At 38.5% G+C, this 18,501-nt stretch overlaps 1 protein-coding gene across 1 annotated transcript in view; it reads right to left on the reverse strand.

Moving 5' to 3' along the window:
• The window catches only part of THSD7A (thrombospondin type 1 domain containing 7A), a 504,524-nt gene that overhangs the window by 58,523 nt on the left and 427,500 nt on the right, over positions 1-18,501 (reverse strand). The window contains exons 12-13 of the mRNA XM_055420502.2: positions 7,123-7,317; positions 5,117-5,380 (exon numbers count right to left, since the gene is read on the reverse strand). Coding sequence (XP_055276477.2) covers positions 5,117-5,380; positions 7,123-7,317 — 459 coding nt within the window. The remainder of the gene's footprint in view (positions 1-5,116; positions 5,381-7,122; positions 7,318-18,501) is intronic.

The raw sequence follows: 18,501 nt of genomic DNA on the forward strand, positions 1-18,501 counted from the left end.
ACAATTTAGCAGGCAGAGAGAAGCCCACATACTTGATGAAGAGCATATAGAAAGTTTGTGGCATGTACATGTTTTATTCCAAAGGTCTTAGTTGTTCTCAGTGATCTGTTTGATTATATCCCAGAACGGTGACACAGAAGGAAGGACACTGCTTGAAAAAAGTCTCCAAGCCTGATTGTAGCTACAAAATTCTCTCCAACTCTTCACTCATTCATTCATTCTACAAATACTGACTGAGCACCTACTGTTTTCGTGCTTGGGATACATGAGTGAATAGAGTAGTCAAAGATAACTTCATCAATCCACGTTTTTGTACAGGAGATACAACATAGATAAAAACATAATAAAATTACATGGCATGTTATAGAGCGATACATGCTTTTGAAATACAAAATGTTGAGCAGAAAAAGGGGTTTTGGGCAATCTGGGTAGGGTTGAGGGACAGCATAATAAAATCTGTCACATTTCAACAAAAATCTTGTATACATGTACCTTGCATAAGCTAGGTTACCTCTAAGATTCTTTAAAATATCAAGGTTAAATGATACCATAATTCCGGAAATTCTACCTCCTGTTCTGTCAAATTTTAAGAGTGATTAACTGTAGAAGTACTTAGTACTAATGTGCATAGGCAATCAATTTCTAGTAAACCAATCAAGTTCTTTGAAACAGACCCTGATGTTGGGAAATACTGAGGGCAGGAGGAGAAGGAGGCAACAGAGAACGAAATGGTTGCATGGCATCACTGAATCAATGGACATGAGTTTGTGCAAACTCTGGGAGATAGTGAAGGACAGGGAAGCCTGGCGTGCTGCAGTCCATGGGGGCAAAGAGTTCGACACGAGTTAGCGATGAACAACAATCAAGGTCTTAGAGGATTCTAGCAGTGAGGAGAAAATGTGTAATTTGGTTTTTGAGTGATTTACAGTCTGTTGCTAATAGTGACACTGTCCAAGATTTCATAACAAAAGTAAATATATGTAGTTTGTATTATGCAGTTAAGAGAGATAACAGTCAAAAATCTATTCATATATTAACAATTGTGTGGGAACTATATTTAATTTCATGTATCAGGAGGGGCAAACATTTATTTGGCTCCCAGGTATACTTTAAGATCTGATTTTTGGAGTATTGGTATTGCTTTTCAGTACAGAGTCTATTACTATGAGAAATTCCAGACAGAATTGTGCCTTGAGTTACAGATATTTAAAAAAAAAATGGTAACCACATGGGAAATGACCTAAAATAATATACTTAAACTGATGACAGTCAAACTGTTTTATGAGTATAATAACTGATAATATGATCCACAGATGGATAACACAGATTAAACAGAAATGCCATAAGGCCACTATTGAACAGGACAGGGGATTAGTGTCTTTGCACTGCACACACGTGGGGATCAATTTTATGTTTAAACTGAAAGCTGTAAGAGACCTTTCTTGAAAGCCACTTTAAAACCCCATTTCCACCATACATCTGGAAAGCTGATTTGGCTGAGCAAAGGCAGGGGTCATAGAAACTGCAATTTAGAGAATGCCTAAGATAGAGTACCAAAGTGACAGCATTCCACTGTCAGGATTGACAGAACATCAGTAGTAATTCCAAAGAAATCAGGTAATAGAGAGTCCATTTCCTCAGACTTTGAGTAAAACTGTTAGCAAACACTAAAATATCCCACTGGACACGCATCATAGATCAGATTTACTGAGAAAGGAGTGATGCTGGATAGACACAAATAACCTAATTGAACAGTTCACTTGAAGATCTTCGATCCATTCACAATTTCCATGAAGTTCAGTGCTTCCAGGGAACCACCTTTTTCCTAGATGTGCTTTTCTTTTAAAATATAGTACTGAATTCTTCATGCTTTGAATCGACAGTACTAAGGCAGGAAGTCTACTGCTTTTGGTCAATTTCAGCTTTTTCTGTAGTTGTACTTTTTACAAGGGATCAAACATTTTTGTGGAGAAGACTCTTGAGAGTCCCTTGGACTGCAAGGAGGTCAAAGCAGCCAATCATAAAGGAAATCAGTCCTGAATATCATTGGAAGGACTGATGCTGAAGCTGAAACTCCAATACTTTGGCCACCTGATGTGAAGAGCTGACTGACTGGAAAAGACCCTGATACTGGGAAAGATTGAGGGCAGGAAGAGAAGGGGACAAAAGAGGATGAGATGGTTGGATGGCATCACTGACTCCATGAACATGAGTTTGAGCAAGCTCCGGGAGTTGGTGATGGACAGGGAAGCCTGGTGTGCTGCAGTCCATGGGGTCACAAAGAGTCGGACATTACTGAGCAACTGAACTGAACTGAAACATTTTCATGAGAGACACAAGATATTTTTAAAGTTTTCTTTTTCTTTTTTTTTCTAAAAATAAGATTGACTGTTAAGTGGTTGACTGAAGTGCTCATGCATCTAATTAGCAGATCAGGGTAAAAGAGAATAGATGAGAGTCATTCTGAAAGCTTACAGGCTATATTACAAATGATTATCTTGGTGATTCACTACGAGTAAAAATTTAAAATGTGAGCAAACACTTACATGCTACAAGTTAGGAGAAACATTTTTAAAGTGATCTTCAATTTTACATTTTAATAACTAACTATGGATCTTCTACATTATCATCATATCACCTCAGAATGGGAAGCGTATTTACATTTTTCATGCTATTTATAGCACCTATGTTATTTAAGTTATATGGAGAGTACATCACGTGAAATGCTGGGCTGGATGAAGCACAAGCTGGAATCAAGATTGCCAGGAGAAATATCAACAATCTCAGATAGGCAGATGATACCACTCTAATGGTAGAAAGTGAAAAGGAACTAAAGAGCCTCTTGATGAGGGTAAAAAAAGGAGAGTGAAAAAGCTGGCTTGGAAACTCAACATTCAAAAAACTAACATCATGGCATCTGGTCCCATCACTCTATGGCAAATAGAAGAGAAAAATGTGGAAGCAGTGATAGAGTTTATTCATGATATGAAAAGACTCAAGCTCTTTGGAAGGAAAGCTATGATCAAGCTAGACAGCATATTCAAAAGGAGAGACATCACTTTGCCAAAAAAGATCTGTATAGTCAAAGCTATGGTTTTTCTAGTAGTCATGTAAAACTATTAGAGTTCGACCATAAAGAAGGCTGAGTGCCGAAGAATTGATGCTTTTGAACAGTGGTACTGGAGAAGACTCTTGGAGTCCCTTGGACAACAAGGAGATCAAACTAGTCAATCCTAAAGGAAATCAGTCCTGAATATTCACTGGAAGGACTAATGCTGAAGAGTCAATACTTTGCCCACATGATGCAAAGAGCCGACTCTTTGGAAAAGACCATGATACTGGGAAAGATTGAAGGCTAAAAGAGAAGTGGGTGACACAGGATGAGATGGTTAGATAGAATCACTGACTCAATGCACTTGAGCAAAGTCCGGGAGATAGTGGAGGACAGAGGAGCCTGGTGTGCTGCAGTTGATGGGGTCGCAGAGTTGGATACACTGACTTAGCGACCGAACAACAAAAATGTTAATTGGTACAGAGAATAAAAAAGCAATTACTCTTACAGAAGTTTTTCAAGGCATACTAAACTTAATATTGTTCTAAATTCATAGAATAATCTTAAATTTAGAAATGCACATATACAAAATTCTTATATCCAGAGCTTCAACATAATGGAGTCTTATAATGGGGGCTCCTACCACTAGACTGTGATATAACAGTAATTATTAGATAAGGTAAAAAAAAAGTCAGGGTTTTTGGAAACTTCATTTTGGGGACAGATTTAAGAGATTCCATAAGTGTGTCACCACGATACCCCATAATGGTTTATATATGTGCTGCTGCTGCTAAGTCACTTCAGTCGTGTCCAACTCTGTGCGACCCCATAGACGGCAGCCCAGATCCTATTAGTTCATGTTGTCTTTGAACTATATAATAAAACTGGAGGAGTTCTGTTCCAATAGCAGAAGTTATTTCAGCAAGGTTGGCGGGCAACTACCATGTACCTCTCTCCCAGTAGTTTAATTCATCTTTCTCAGGTCACCTCCATGAAGGAAGGAAGATCACTGTCCAATGTTTGCAAATACTGGTACAAATAATATTTTGTGACATCCGTGACATCCTCAAGTGACATCCGTGATTCAGGCTGACCCATAAGAAACTGATCTCATTCCATAATAAAATGACAGATACATTAAAAGAATGAAGAAATATTGCTTAAAGCTGACTATATTATGATGTAGAACCAAAGAGTTCACTACATGCTTTGGTCAAAACCACTCTTTACAAACTTTCGGCAACTCATTAACACAGTATCTTAGCTTCTTTTTTTTTGATATACTTTTTGTTTCTTTAGAAAACAAAAGTATCCTAACTCTATGTACCTTTTTCTGGTTTTGTTTGTTTGGGCCAGACTTGACTCAATGATGAATAAACAAGAGATGCTCGAGTTTTCACGAATTATGGCTTTCAATCTTTCTCCTCTGCCACTGAATGTACCTTAGGGACGTCACGAATCTTGACAGTTGAGTTTTTAAAAGTCTGCCTAGTTCAAAACTTTATTCTCAAATTATACTCACATCTTCTCTACTCCTCCCCACTCTCTGTACACAGACGTGCTGGGGATTGTCAAGCCTACTCAGCCCCAGAGGAGGTCTCTGGCAACGTTTTGCCTACACGTAAGGCTTCCCTGGTGGCTCAGTCGGTAAAGAACCTGCCTGTAATGCGGGAGACCTAGGTTCAATCTCTGGGTTGGCAAGATCCCCTGGAGGAGGGCATGGCAACGCACTCCAGGATTCTTGCCTGGAGAATCTCATGGACAGAGGAGCCTGGTAGGCTGCAGTCCATATGGTCAAAAGGAGTTGGACACGACTGAACGACTATGTACTGCACAGCAAGGCTTCCCTGTCACCAACTTTGGGACTTGGTTGCCAACTTCTGGACAATGAGACAAGTGCCACTGAATGTCCTTTTATACATAAATGAGAGACATACAGTGTGGTGGTGCCTCTGATGTTCAGTGAACTCATTTCGGTAAACTTTCATTTCCCTCCATCCTGAAACATGTGCGTTTCAACCCCAAAGATCACAAATGTACAACAGTGAGGAAAAACTGGACTACCGTGGCTGTTGCACCGGGACGTCTCCACGAGCCTGCCATTCTGGTCATAGCACGCCATCGCCTGGTAGCGATATCCTTGACCACATTCCTTGATATCTCCCTGGACCTTCATTCCCAGCAACACTTCCGCTTTCCCCTCGGGCAAAATGCAGTCGGACCAGTTTCCCACAGGCTGTGCGTTATACTTGTCACAGGGACAGTACTGCGTCTCAATCAGGGGGTACAGATGAGAATTTTTACATTTTTCCTTCTTCTTACTTTTTCCTGTGGAGAAAATTAAGTTGGAAAACACCGTTATTAATACTAAGCATCCCTAAGTTTTTTTTTCCTTTCCTACCTTCCTGTCTTTATTTTTAACTGTATTCAACTGTAGCCTATAAATAAACGCTACTTTCTCCCTCTGCAGTGCTTTTTATGTAGGTTTTTGTTATACTGGGTGCTTTGCATAGTGAAAATTTTCTTTTTTTTCTCAATTAAAAATAGCCCGTTTTGAATAAGCCTGTTGTGCTGAATTTTACACTCCTCGAAAGGATTAAAATCCTCTCAAATGATCACGTGCTTTCACTGACTAGGGAGTCTGAGGTAACTGCATAAATATCTCCTTTATAGTCTGTACAAAAACATGACATGGAGAGAGAAGTCACTGCACAGGCCCACACAGTTAACTAACTTTCTGTTAAGTCCAAATAGATGGTACAGTTATATAACATATATATATTATGTTCTTCTAGTTCAGAAAATGAGAGTTTCGCATTTACTTTTCTGATTGTGATTTCACATCTTTCAATAGTTCTGAAGAACAATCATTTTGACATACTTGGTGATTAATGTAGGGAATAATGATATTAAAATGAAAATGTTTAATATCAAATAAAAATATTAGAAATAGTTTGTGTGTAAATCTAAATTCCCTTGTAACAAAAAACTTGAGTATAATAGTAATATGTGCCTGAATAAAACCATTATTTTAATTAATTACATATATTTATGTCATATATTTATGTCATATGGAGAAGGCACTGGCAAGCCACTCCAGTACTCTTGCCTAGAAAATCCCATGGATGGAGGAGCCTGGTAGGCTGCAGTCTGTGGGGTCGCTAAGGGTCGGACACGACTGAGTGAGTTCACTTCCACTTTTCACTTTCACACATTGGAGAAGGAAACGGCAACCCACTCCAGTGTTCTTGCCGGGAGAATCCCAGGGATGGGGGAGCCTGGTGGGCTTCCGTCTATGGGGTCGCACAGAGTCGGATACGACTGAAGTGACTTAGCAGCAGCATTTATGTCATATATGTATTATATTGCACATAACTAGTTCCATATGTCTTACGTATATATTTGACTTTCATAAGCTGCCTTATACAGTTTTCAATAGTCTTCATTATGACATCTGGTCCATTTTATCACTTCAAATTCTGAATACTCTACTAGCATGAATATTTTTAGGTTTTTTTGGCCACTGACAGTATTTTTGAGTGCATCAGAATTTAGTTCAGCATGATGGCTCCTGTTTCTGCTCATTATGTTTTTCGCCACTGTGACTACCTTTTAAAATAAAGCTTTCAGATACAGAATTAATGTCGTATTTCTCTTCTAGATGATGAAGGATAATCTGAGGTTGTGACAAGGAGGATGATTTAAGAAAGTCAAATTGCAACCTCTCCCTGGGTTCCTAAAAAACTTTTTTTCTAAGCACCTCACAGTCTATTGGTAATTCAACAAAGGTACATGTTGAAACCAAAAAGTAATCTAGCACAGATCGTTTAGGCAGACAGAGTTCAATTTCCAAGGTTACTTTTTCTACTAAAAGTACATAATGCATCTGTCATGGCCACCTTATGTTAAAATCCAGCTCTGAATCCACTGCCATATTAAGTGTTAGGACAGCAAGAATAAGGCATATCCATGCATTTCCCAAATACATTGTCAGAACTATCTTGTTCTGACTTTTTATTATGTTTTTCTACCTTGGCAAGTGTTGGGGTTGGCATCCCAATTATTCTTACCAATGATAGCACGCTTTCTGGTCCTAACTGCACCGCAGTCTCCATTGCATGAAGAAAACCTGGACCAGCTGGTGAGCTGACAGTCATCTTGGCAAGGCATCTGGCAGGCTTGGGTGAGGGCTGGCACGGGGCCTGCATACTGGAGGCATTCATGGATGCCAGCCTGCCCTCCATCTTGCTTTCGACAAGTAATGGCTAAAGGAAAAGCAAAGGGTTATTTATCATGAATTTGAATGTCTGTAATTACCCTTAATCAGGAATTAACCTAACATTGTTTTAATTAGTCGGAGAAATCCTCTTTTGATTCTTTATTTGCAGCAGAAATCTGGAAGGAGTGTTTCTAGTAATCACAGTGGTCATTAAATTGATCCTATAGCATTTTTAAAATAACAGATAACCGTCAGACACAACAGAAGCAAACACATGCACACAGCAGTTTTTATTAGATGCTATTAAGGATTTTAGGGCTTCCTTGGTGGTTCAGATGGTAAAGAATCTGCCTGCAATGCGGGTGACCTGGGTTCAATTCCTGGGTCGGGAAGATCTCCTGGAGAAGGGCATCCATTCCAGGATTCTTGCCTGGAGAATTTCAAGGACAAAGGAATCAGACAGGCTACAGTCCATGGGACTGCAAAGAGTCGGACATAATTGAGCAACTAATACTTTCACTTTCAAGGATAGTAAGTCATATGTGGATTATATTTAGAAGTGAATTATTTAAAAGAGAAAATAGACAGACTCTGCTGCCCATGGAAATTTCCAGGCAAGAATACTGGAATGTATTGCCATTTCCTACTCCAGGGGATCTTCCTGATCCAGGGATCCAACCCATGTCTCCTGCATTGGCAGGCAGATTCTTTACCACTGTTCCACTTGGGAAGCCCCTAATAGGGTCTTAGTGGCAGTCAACTCTTTAAAAGGTTTGGGTGGGGGAGAATGCTTATGAAACTTGTCACAGAGCTCCATTTGCATAAAAGAAGCATGTTTCTTTTTAAAATTACATTGAAAGCTTGTTGTGATGGCTTTGAAGTGATTAGTGATTAATGGGAGAGGGCAGGGTCAAAGTCCCTCCCTACTTCCCTCTGTGTGCAAGTTTTTCACAGGCACAAATAACAACCATGAGTTTAGAACGAAGACAAGGGTGGGACGAACTGAGAGAGTAGTACTGAAATATATATATTACCATATGTAAAACAGATGGTTAATGGGAAGTTGCTGAATAACACAGGGAGCTCAACCTGGTGCTCTGTGGCAACCTAGTGGGATGGGCTGGGGTCGGAGAGGGGAAGGAGGTTCAAGAGGGAGGGGACATATGTATACTCCTGGCTGATTCATGTTGGTGTACGGCAGAAACCCACCCAGCAGTGTAAAGCAGTTATCCTCCAAATAAAAAATTAAGACAAAACTTTTAGCAGTCTTAATCTATCACATCGTAGTTGACAATTCCAATAATTACCTATGGAGTCTCAAAAAAGGGTCAAATAGTTTTGGTTTATATATTTTAGTTTTCCCAAGATATTGTTCGGCTGACTTTTTAAAACCAAGTCATTGTTTTATTACCTATTGAACACAGACGTGAAACTGCTGTAAGGTAAAATGTCTTAAAGAAAAAGAGCAAGTGATGTCTGAGTCCTCTTTCCCCCCGCAGCCATTCCCCCATTGGTTTTAGAAGTAATTCATTTTTTATTGAGGAAGCAGAAGAAACATTTAGACCTTGGTCCTAAAGTTAAGTCTTCATTGAACCAGCTTAAATGGCCCAGTCAGATGAATTTACATGGGCCTTTCAGGTTTTTGGTCTAGGCTGACACTGCAGCTAGTCTCTGCTCTGCTCAGAATTCTATCATCATGAAACGAAGGTGAAGGAGCCTGGCATTTTGATACTAAGTTACCATTAGGGCACACAGGGCCCCAGGTTAAATAGGACCCTCTGGATCTGTAAGCTAAAACTAAATTACCCTATAGGACACACGGAGTGTGTGATGGGGTTTGTAAAAAGATTTAAACGGCTTTATCCAAGGGAGACTTTCTCTGTGTACGGTGAACACAACTTGTTGCTACTGCTGTAGGAAAAGTTACATTAATTGGGCAAATGCAGGTGAAAACACTTATTTCTCAGCTCTAGATTTCTCTTCATTTAATATGCACAACCCTGGAAGAGCCAAACTTTAGGAAATGAACAGAGGTCCATGAATTTTAAAGATATGAAAATCTGGTTGAGGGGAGAGTGGCAGACTTTAGAAAGTTGATGTGACAGGAAAAAACATTAAGTGCTCCAAGAGACTCTCACCTCTTGGAAGAAGAGTTGTCTGGTGGACTGCAGTCATCAGACCAGTGCCAGGTAGAGGCTCTCACATCAAGCTGCAGATGATCATCACCTGGATAGCTTTGGGAACATGCGCATGTCCTTGCTAAACTCCAACATTCTGATTTAACTGGTTGAGGGCAGGGTCCCGGGCATTAATATCATTTTTAAAGCTCTCTGATGATTCTAACACCTATCAGTGAAATGAGACCACTGCTCCAGTAGGCAGTGTATTTCCAAGGGCATCAGATACTCCTGGAATGCTATTTGAGTTGAAGATTTCTGGATTCATTCCAAAGCTTCTGGATGAGATTTTTGTGTGTGGGGTCAAGGAATATGCATTTATTTTCAAGTTGCTCGGATGGTCCTCATGCCCATTCAAGCTTAAGACCTACAAGCCTGAGTATTCAAGTCACTAGGATATGTTTGCCCGAGACTTGTGACTAAAACTGAAGGTCCTCTGGTGCCCAATTTCCCAAAGCTTGGCACTGTGCCAAGCTTTGGAAAACAAAGGCTGAGCACGTGGGAATGAGCTAAAGGGAACTTAAACTTGAAGTACAAGGAGTAGACCAAAACAAGCATCCAGGTAGGTGAGAAGACTGCTACCTGTGGATTGGTATAGGAGGAATCCACAAAATGCAGTATATTAATAAGTTCATGTGATTTTGCAATTCTCCCTACACCTGCTTGAACACTTTATACAAAGGAAGCTCTGACGGTTTGTGGCCAAAGTTGCCCCAAGGATGCTTAAGAGGAAGGATTGATAAAGAGGAAAATATTAGGTCTTTACTCACCAGGATATGTAGGAACCTCAAAAATGATTATTTTGGAAAATAAGAAATTTAGCCATAAGATTTCTAAGCTGTGAATAGAGTCACACTGTTTATAACTAAAAGAAAAAAAAAACTACAAAACTAAATTTATGTTCTTTGAAAAAAGATGAGTTTTATCTAAGCATCCAATTTGGCTCTCTGAAATACAGTCTTGACTATAAATCTTTTAAACTAAATGCAATTGCCTTGGGTTTTCCATTGAGGTTTTCTACAGTTCTCTCTTATAAATTTTATTTCACAATTGTTCCAACCATCATCACATTAAAGGACATGAAAAACCAAAATAAAGTAAAACTACTATGAACACAATTCTAGAAACCAATTTCTTCTGTGCAAATCTATATACCATTTATATAAATCTAAAGCCTATATTCCTTAGTACGCAAAATCTCAAAAAGTATTTCAAGTAGCTCAAAAGAAAAAAAATGTGTAAAATTCCCATATTTGTTCTCAGAAACCCACTCAGCATTCCACTCCCTTTATCTGAGAGTTCGCTACTGCTGCTGCTGCTGCTAAGTCTCTCCAGTTGTGTCTGACTCTGTGCAACCCCATAGACAGCAGCCCACCAGGCTCCCCCGTCCCTGGGATTCTCCAGGCAAGAACACTGGAGTGGGTTGCCATTTCCTTCTCCAATGCATGAAAGTGAAAAGTGAAAGTGAAGTAGCTCAGTCATGTCCGACTCTTAGCAACCCCATGGACTGCAGCCTACCAGGCTCCTCCATCCATGGGATTTTCCAGGCAAGAGTACTGGAGTGGGGTGCCATTGCCTTCTCCATCTGAGAGTTTAGGCAGTGTATTTTGAATGAATTACTTATGCAATGTTATCCAAACAAGCAGCAACAGTACCGTTTGTACAATATATTGAAACTTATCATACATCTCAACTTGTTTCTATTCTGACTTAGAGGAAATACAACAATTCAAACAGGAATGTAATCTGAAATGAACTTCCTGCTAAGAAAATACAAATTTTTGGAAAGGAAACCATCTGAGTTCTCAACTTTATAAATCTTAGAAATCATCTTTAAGACACTGAAAATAGGGTGGTTTTAACTGCAGAAAAGATGCATCATCCTAAGCATGGTTTCCTAGCACATGAGAAAGCTACATATACACAATTGTATTCACAGGTACAGGGTGTGTATCTTGTGTATAATGATTACGCAAGGTTTCCTTTGGGCTGAGGCCTTGTTAGGAAGATGGCCCAAACCCATGCTGCCCTATGAATAAATTACCATGAAAATGAGCATGAAAGCTTCTTAGTGAGGTCAGCAGATGTAAAAACAATTATTTTAAAGCAAAATTCCTTCTTTAACTCTATACTGCTTATATCAATCTGTTTTATTTATAATGTTAGCTTATCTATATGAAGCACAAAAGTGTCATGGATGGGCAGCTTCGAACAGGCTGAAAGCCTAGAAGATATCCATGTGACTACCTTGGGGATTACTTGTAAATCAAGGAAGGCAAGCTCAGCCAAACAATACTGAGGAAATGTTGGAAAGTTAAGTAAGGAAGCCAGTTTCTTCAACAAGTAAATGCTCTGAAGAAAGGAGCTCAAATTGTTATATTAAAGGTGACTGAAGAAATGTTCTAACCAAATGCAATGTGGAAACATTCATGAACCCAAATTGGAACAAACTGATTGTAAACAGACAATTTTGAGACAATGGGGGACAGCTAAATGTGGTATGAATTACACTTAATTTTGTTTAGTGCTATAATAATACTTTTGTTATATTTAAAAAATTAGATGCATATCTTAACTGGGAGTTGTTTTAAAATACTCCAGCAAAACATCTTTACATGTGTGAGGAGTAGATGATGACCAAGAGTGACAACATGTTACAATCTGTTCAAGTTATGTCAGTGATGACCACACTACTAGTATTCATTACGTCAGTCTCTATATTTTTGTGTATTTTTGAAACATCCCATAAATTTAAATAAAAAGATTAATAAGTAGAATAAGTAAAGCCAATTCCAGAGTGTTTCCATGTAACTTGAATTTTGAGTTATGTTTTAAAGAGGAGAATAATAAAGCTTTCTGAAATGAAAGGGAAGAGATAACATTGGTTTGAGCTAAAACGATATGGGTCTCCAGGTTACGCATATATGAATATGTCAATGGAAGGCTACTGATGGAGCTCTGAAGTAAATCTAATAGAATTCAGAATGGAGTTGCTCATCTTCATTTTTTTTGAAGAGGAATGAAATACCCTTACTATTCAAGATGCACCAAAAGAAGGTATTCTATTGGTCTGTGGATTACCCTTCAGCAAGTAAGGCCAAGTTGTCACTTCTTCTGAATAATCAGAGTGAAATAAATGACTAGATTGAAAATTCATACACAGAAGTTCATTACAGGAAACAGAATAAGATCAATGCCCGAGTGGAGTGAAAGCTGTTAGATTCTATGTAATGAAGAGTTCAAGGAGCTCTGAGGCCTTATTTATTAAATTGAGCCATATTAACATGGCTTTTCCCACAGCAACCATGTCTGGATAGCATTGCAGACAGAATATGATCAGCTGACTGAGCAATTAGAGGAGCGATTTTTTCCCCCCTATGGTATTATGAAGGAAAAAAAAAGACAATAGTGAAAATGGATCGTGTAGAAATAAAAGAGAAAAAGCTTAATGTGAGAGGGAGCTAGTTACCAAGAGACCTAATGGTACTTAGAAATAAGACCAAACCTATAAATAATGCAAGAGGGCTCCAGTTGTTTACTACGTGGATTTAATGATCTTGGTCTTTCTCTGTGTGAAAGAGATTTTCATGGACAAGTCTGCCAAATTACACTTCCTAATTACAATTTGTGAATGTAACTCTGGCCGAATGGAAAGAAATGCACCTTTTTTTTTTATTGATCCTAAATAGTTACCAGTGATCTCTAGTCTCACTGATGCTCTTAATGCATGCAAAAGTCCTTGTGTAGAGACTTACTAGGAAATAATAATCAGCTCCCCATGGAGCAGCACAGACCAAGGTCAGTTAGATCCTTGACTGGGAGCTGGGAAGGGTTAACTTGCTGCTTCACAACGAACAGGGCACTGAGGAACCATCACAAAGACATCCCCGTGTCAAGCATATTCTATCAGCTGCTTAAAAACAGCACATGCTGCTCATTATTTCATGACAGGGCTCTCAGAAATCTAAAACCAAAGCAAAATCCCCAAATCAACTAGAATGCTGATATTTATAGAAAACTAGAGGAAGTAATTTAAAAGCAGAAATAATTCTAGAAGTTTTAAATAACAACTTACATCAATGAAGAATATGAAGATATTGTATAGTAATTAGTAAGTATTAATAGTATAAATATATACTGTTAATATAATTAATATTAAATATCATTATTTCATGACAGGGCTCTCAGAAATCTAAAACCAAAGCAAAATCCCCAAATCAACTAGAATGCTGATATTTATAGAAAACTAGAGGAAGTAATTTAAAAGCAGAAATAATTCTAGAAGTTTTAAATAACAACTTACATCAATGAAGAATATGAAGATATTGTATAGTAATTAGTAAGTATTAATAGTATAAATATATACTGTTAATATAATTAATATTAAATATCATGGGCTTCCCTAGTAGTTCACATGGTAAAGCTTCTGCCGGCAATGCAGAAGACCCAGGTTTAATCCCTGGGTTAGGAAGATCCCCTGGAGAAGGAAATGGCAACCCACTTCAGTACTCTTGCCTGGAGGACAGAGGAGGCTGGCAGGCTACAGTCCATGGAGTTGCAAAGAATCGGACATGACTGAGCAACTCACACACACACACATACAGTATTAAATATTAGCCCAAAGAAGAGTTTAAAAATCATGTCTGCACAAAATTTCTTTACAGCAAACTCCTTGGCTCTTTTCTATCCAGTTCTCTTTCTATGCCATTATTTTCATTCCTATTATAAAACAATCTCTGAAAATTAATAGATTAATGTGAGTTTCTGAGATAAATTGGCCCAGATCTTCTGGGCCTAACCCCAATAATGCCTCTAAGGTATAATCTTTTAGAAACTAACTGAAAGAGATACCAACTGTGTCAGTTCTGTTTAAGCCACTATTTGCTCACAAAAAGTAACAGCATGAATTATAGTTAAATACCTACATCTCACCTTCTACAAATTTATTTAGATTTAATTTTGTTGGGAGGAAAATTAGAACCTCGCTTTTTATTCCTAGACTTTCCTTTTATAACCTTTTTAAACAATATGTGATATAGGGTAAGGACTCCCAGGGCCCGGAGGTTCCCTGCCATGTGAGGCATACAGTTGAAGTATTTTTCTTTTCTGTGGTCTGGACTTGAGAATACATCTGAATTAGGCTGGCTTCCACGTAAAGACTGATGTCAGATCTTAGTGATGGATCAACATCATAGCGGACATTCCTTGGCATGCAAGGATACAGAGTGTGTGGGAGATCAGGCAGGGTTGACCCTGGGGATTATTTACTCTAGTTCCATCTAAATTACAGAAAATACACTTGGCAGAAGGTAGCATCAAGATCAACACAGAGACTGAGAAAGAATAAATTTGAATTTACGAAATTCAAGGATCTAATCTATGATATTTTTGGATCATATTCCTGATATATATATATGTCTAAGGTAATAAACACTTATATATATTAGTAGTGATTGACATTAGGACAGTTATAGAGAAAAAATAAACAAAATGTCCCAAACTGTCATTAATATGAACCACCTCTTTCATTTTGAATGCAAATGTAATGATGACTCTAGCTACAGCTAGTAGGGCTATGTTTCAATGACATAGTCACTGACCAATCAATAATTTAGCCTGAGCAGAGAGAAGAGACAATAGAGGTTACAGTTCTATTAAAAGTTTACACCAAGTGACTTGAATAGCACAAAGCAAATAAAACCTGTATACATACACTTAAAAATTAAATAGACTGTAGATATTTTTGTTATTTGCATTTCTTTTATTGACAATATTATAGGAAATATGCCTATTTCAAAAACCTTCTAAAATTTCCCTGTGAGATTTAAGAATGATTTAAAGTTGCAAAACCCTGTTAATTCCTTCTTTAAAATACCTTTTTCTCCTCTCTCTTTTTAGTGCTTATACCACCAGATAAGGGATTCCCTTGTGGCTCAGCAGTGAAGAATCTGTCTGCAATGCGGGAGATGGAGGTTTGAAGCACCATTCTCAATATCCAAAGCCTCGCTAAAGTTCCTCATTACTCCTAACTCCCTATTGTGTTCTAATGTAAAGGCCTGGTGTGCTGTGATTCATGGGGTCGCAAAGAGGCAGTCACGACTGAGCGACTGAACTGAACTGAACTGAACTGAAAGCATTTCCATAGAGAGTACTTTCACATAGGTTTGAAATACACAGAATGTAGACTTGGTCATGACTGCATTTACCTGACGAGTAGAATCTTCCGATCTTCCTACACCTGTGTTATTCTAACTCATTTGTGGGGAAGGCTGATTCTCACTGATATGCTTTACAAGGACTGCCATCACTGGGATGATAAAGCAGCTACTGTTGGTGACTCATTAAAGAGACTCTGGGAACATAACTGCTTTCCAGCTCCTTTGCAAGGCATCAGTGTAGCTGACAGTTCCTACAGCTGGAATTACGCTAACAGCAGGATTAAGAGTAAAACTGAACATCTGTCTATTATGGCTGTGCTGTGCTAAGTCCCTTCAGTCATGTCTAACTCTTTGCAAGCACTATGAACCATAGTCTGCAGGCTCTTCTATCCATGGGATTCTCCAGCCAAGAACACTGGAGTGGGTTGCCATTTCCTTCTCCAGGGGATGTTCCCCATATAGGGATCAAACCCGCATCTCTTAAGTCTCTGGCACTTGCTAATATTTTTGTTGTTGTTAGCAGGTGGCTAACAGTAGGTACAGGTGCCTCAATATGAGGACGATGTGGGCAGCTTGCTGCTGCTGCTGCTGCTAAGTCGCTTCAGTCGTGTCCGACTCTGTGCGACCCCATAGACGCCAGCCCACCAGTCTCCCCCGTCCCTGGGATTCTCCAGGCAAGAACACTGGAGAGGGTTGCCATTTCCTTCTCCGCAGCTTGCTAGAAGCTGGTAAAAGAAGAGTTATATTTTTTCTACTAATAGGAAAGGTTCAAGTCATTTTAGAAAAAATGAATGGTGACTTTCTAAGTGTACTTCTGAGTGATGGGCAGTATATGAGACACACACATTATTTCCTTTCTATTCTTACTTAGTAACTTAACTCTTCTTTGGGATCATACAACATTTTTATTTAACTGAAGAAATCTAAATAAGCACTTCAAAATGTAGTTCACATCAGAATGAAGGACAAGATAAATCCTGTTCTTCTTTTTGAGTCTTGAAATGCAGTGTTTTACAATTAGCTTAGATTAAAATCTAAATTTGATCTGAGATTTTATAAGATTTTTAGTTATAAGAGAAGATTCACACAGAGTATTTAACTCTCTTTAAAAAACAATCCCCTATGCTATACAAGCTGAAAATATTAGAGTTAAAAACTATATGATTGTCTTTGACTTACTTAGGTCCATCTCTGCTGCTACTGTCTGCTACCATGTCCTAAAGTTATTTTCTTCTATTACATGTTGAAAATCCATTTACTTTTACCCATTTTGACTACAGTGGTTCCAGTCTGAGCTCTTCAACGTTGCACTGCTACAGCAATGCCCTGGCTGGCATCCAGACCCACGTGTCTTATCTTTCTAACTTACTCTGTACACACTGACAGATAACACACTGTTTTCATCAGGGCCTTGCTTGCACCACTTATCGAACAAGGTCTACAATACTGACTCTGACATTTATGGCCCTCTACAAAATTACCCTGGGCTCCAGCTCACATCTTCAGAGCTTCGGTCTATCCACTTTTCTGAGAACACATCTAATTTTTTTTTGTTTTCCTTACCTCTGATGCTTAAATAATAGACTTGCTCTCATTTTCTATTCTTTTCTCCTTTCTATTTAATCTAAGATTATGGTACAAGTCAAGTCCCGGCTCATCCTTTAGATCTTTCGTAAGCTCTTTATGTTCAAATGACTACTTTTGCAATGGATTGGTTTCCATCTTTATCTCCTCCTTGTTAGGCGATGTTACCAGTGATCTCATTTCCCTAAACAAATTAAGTTCCCTGGGCTGAACATCATCCCTTCTTAACACTCATGACTGTTTCTACACAGTCTTCTGAATGCAGTCAAAGTCACAAGAGTGACTGGAATTAGAAAGTCTGAAGTATTAGAGAGGAAAGACAAATAGCTTCTCCATAGTTTTTGCTCACTGATAATAATTTTTACTACATCATCTTATAATTTAGTAAGATACTAATTTCTTACGTTCTTATTTTAATTATTCAAAATAGCACAACTTGGCATTTTTAAAAGTCTCTGGATAAGGACAAAGATGAAAATAAAACAAGAGTCTGACAGGTCAATTGTTCAGAGTGCTGAAAACAGCCATGACCATCAACAAAAGAATTATTTGCTTTTCTACCAATAATACAAGATATTTCTACATTCTTAACTCTCTCCAGTTCATACTTCTGTAGGAATATAGACTCTGAGGAAAAATAAAATCTTTATCAAGGCAACAAAGAAAAAGATTATCTTCATACAGAATTCAAAGGGGTTCTTCTGAGTATATTAATGCAGACATTACTTGTTATAATGAATAGTCAACTACAAAGAGGAATAAGCAGAAGTTTTCAGATTTGGAAATGAAAAGATCACTGGTAATCACCAAAAGAAATGTTTTATACAGACTGTGTCAATAAAAAACTAAAGACCCATGTTAATATTGTTGCTTTTATGCCTACAATGATCTATGCACACATTCATTAGGCCATGATCTAACAGGAAGGGGGAAGGAATTAGCATTTAATGAAGATTTACTATGTGCAAGGGCTTCCCATGTGGCTCAGATGGTAAAGAATCCGCCTGCAATGTGGAAGACGTGGGTTGGATCCCTGGGTTGGGGAGATCCCCTGGAAATCGGAAAGGCTACCCACTCCAGCATTCTGGCCTGGAGAATTCCATGGACTGTATAGTCCATGGGGTCGCAAAGAGTTGGACATGACTGAGCAATTTTCACAATGTGCAAAGCACTGTAAGGATCATTACTTTCTCAGCCTCAGAGAGAGGAAATGAATAAACCAAGGTTGTGCAGTCAAGTGAAAGAGTTCAAAACTAAAGCTGTTTTCACCCTGTGCAGTTTTCACATCTTAGAATTTCCTCAGTGCCTACA

This window comes from Moschus berezovskii, chromosome 3 (genome assembly GCF_049115385.1).
Source record: "Moschus berezovskii isolate FMDL1 chromosome 3, NW_MosBer_1.0, whole genome shotgun sequence".
Classification (NCBI taxonomy): Eukaryota; Metazoa; Chordata; class Mammalia; order Artiodactyla; family Moschidae; genus Moschus; species Moschus berezovskii.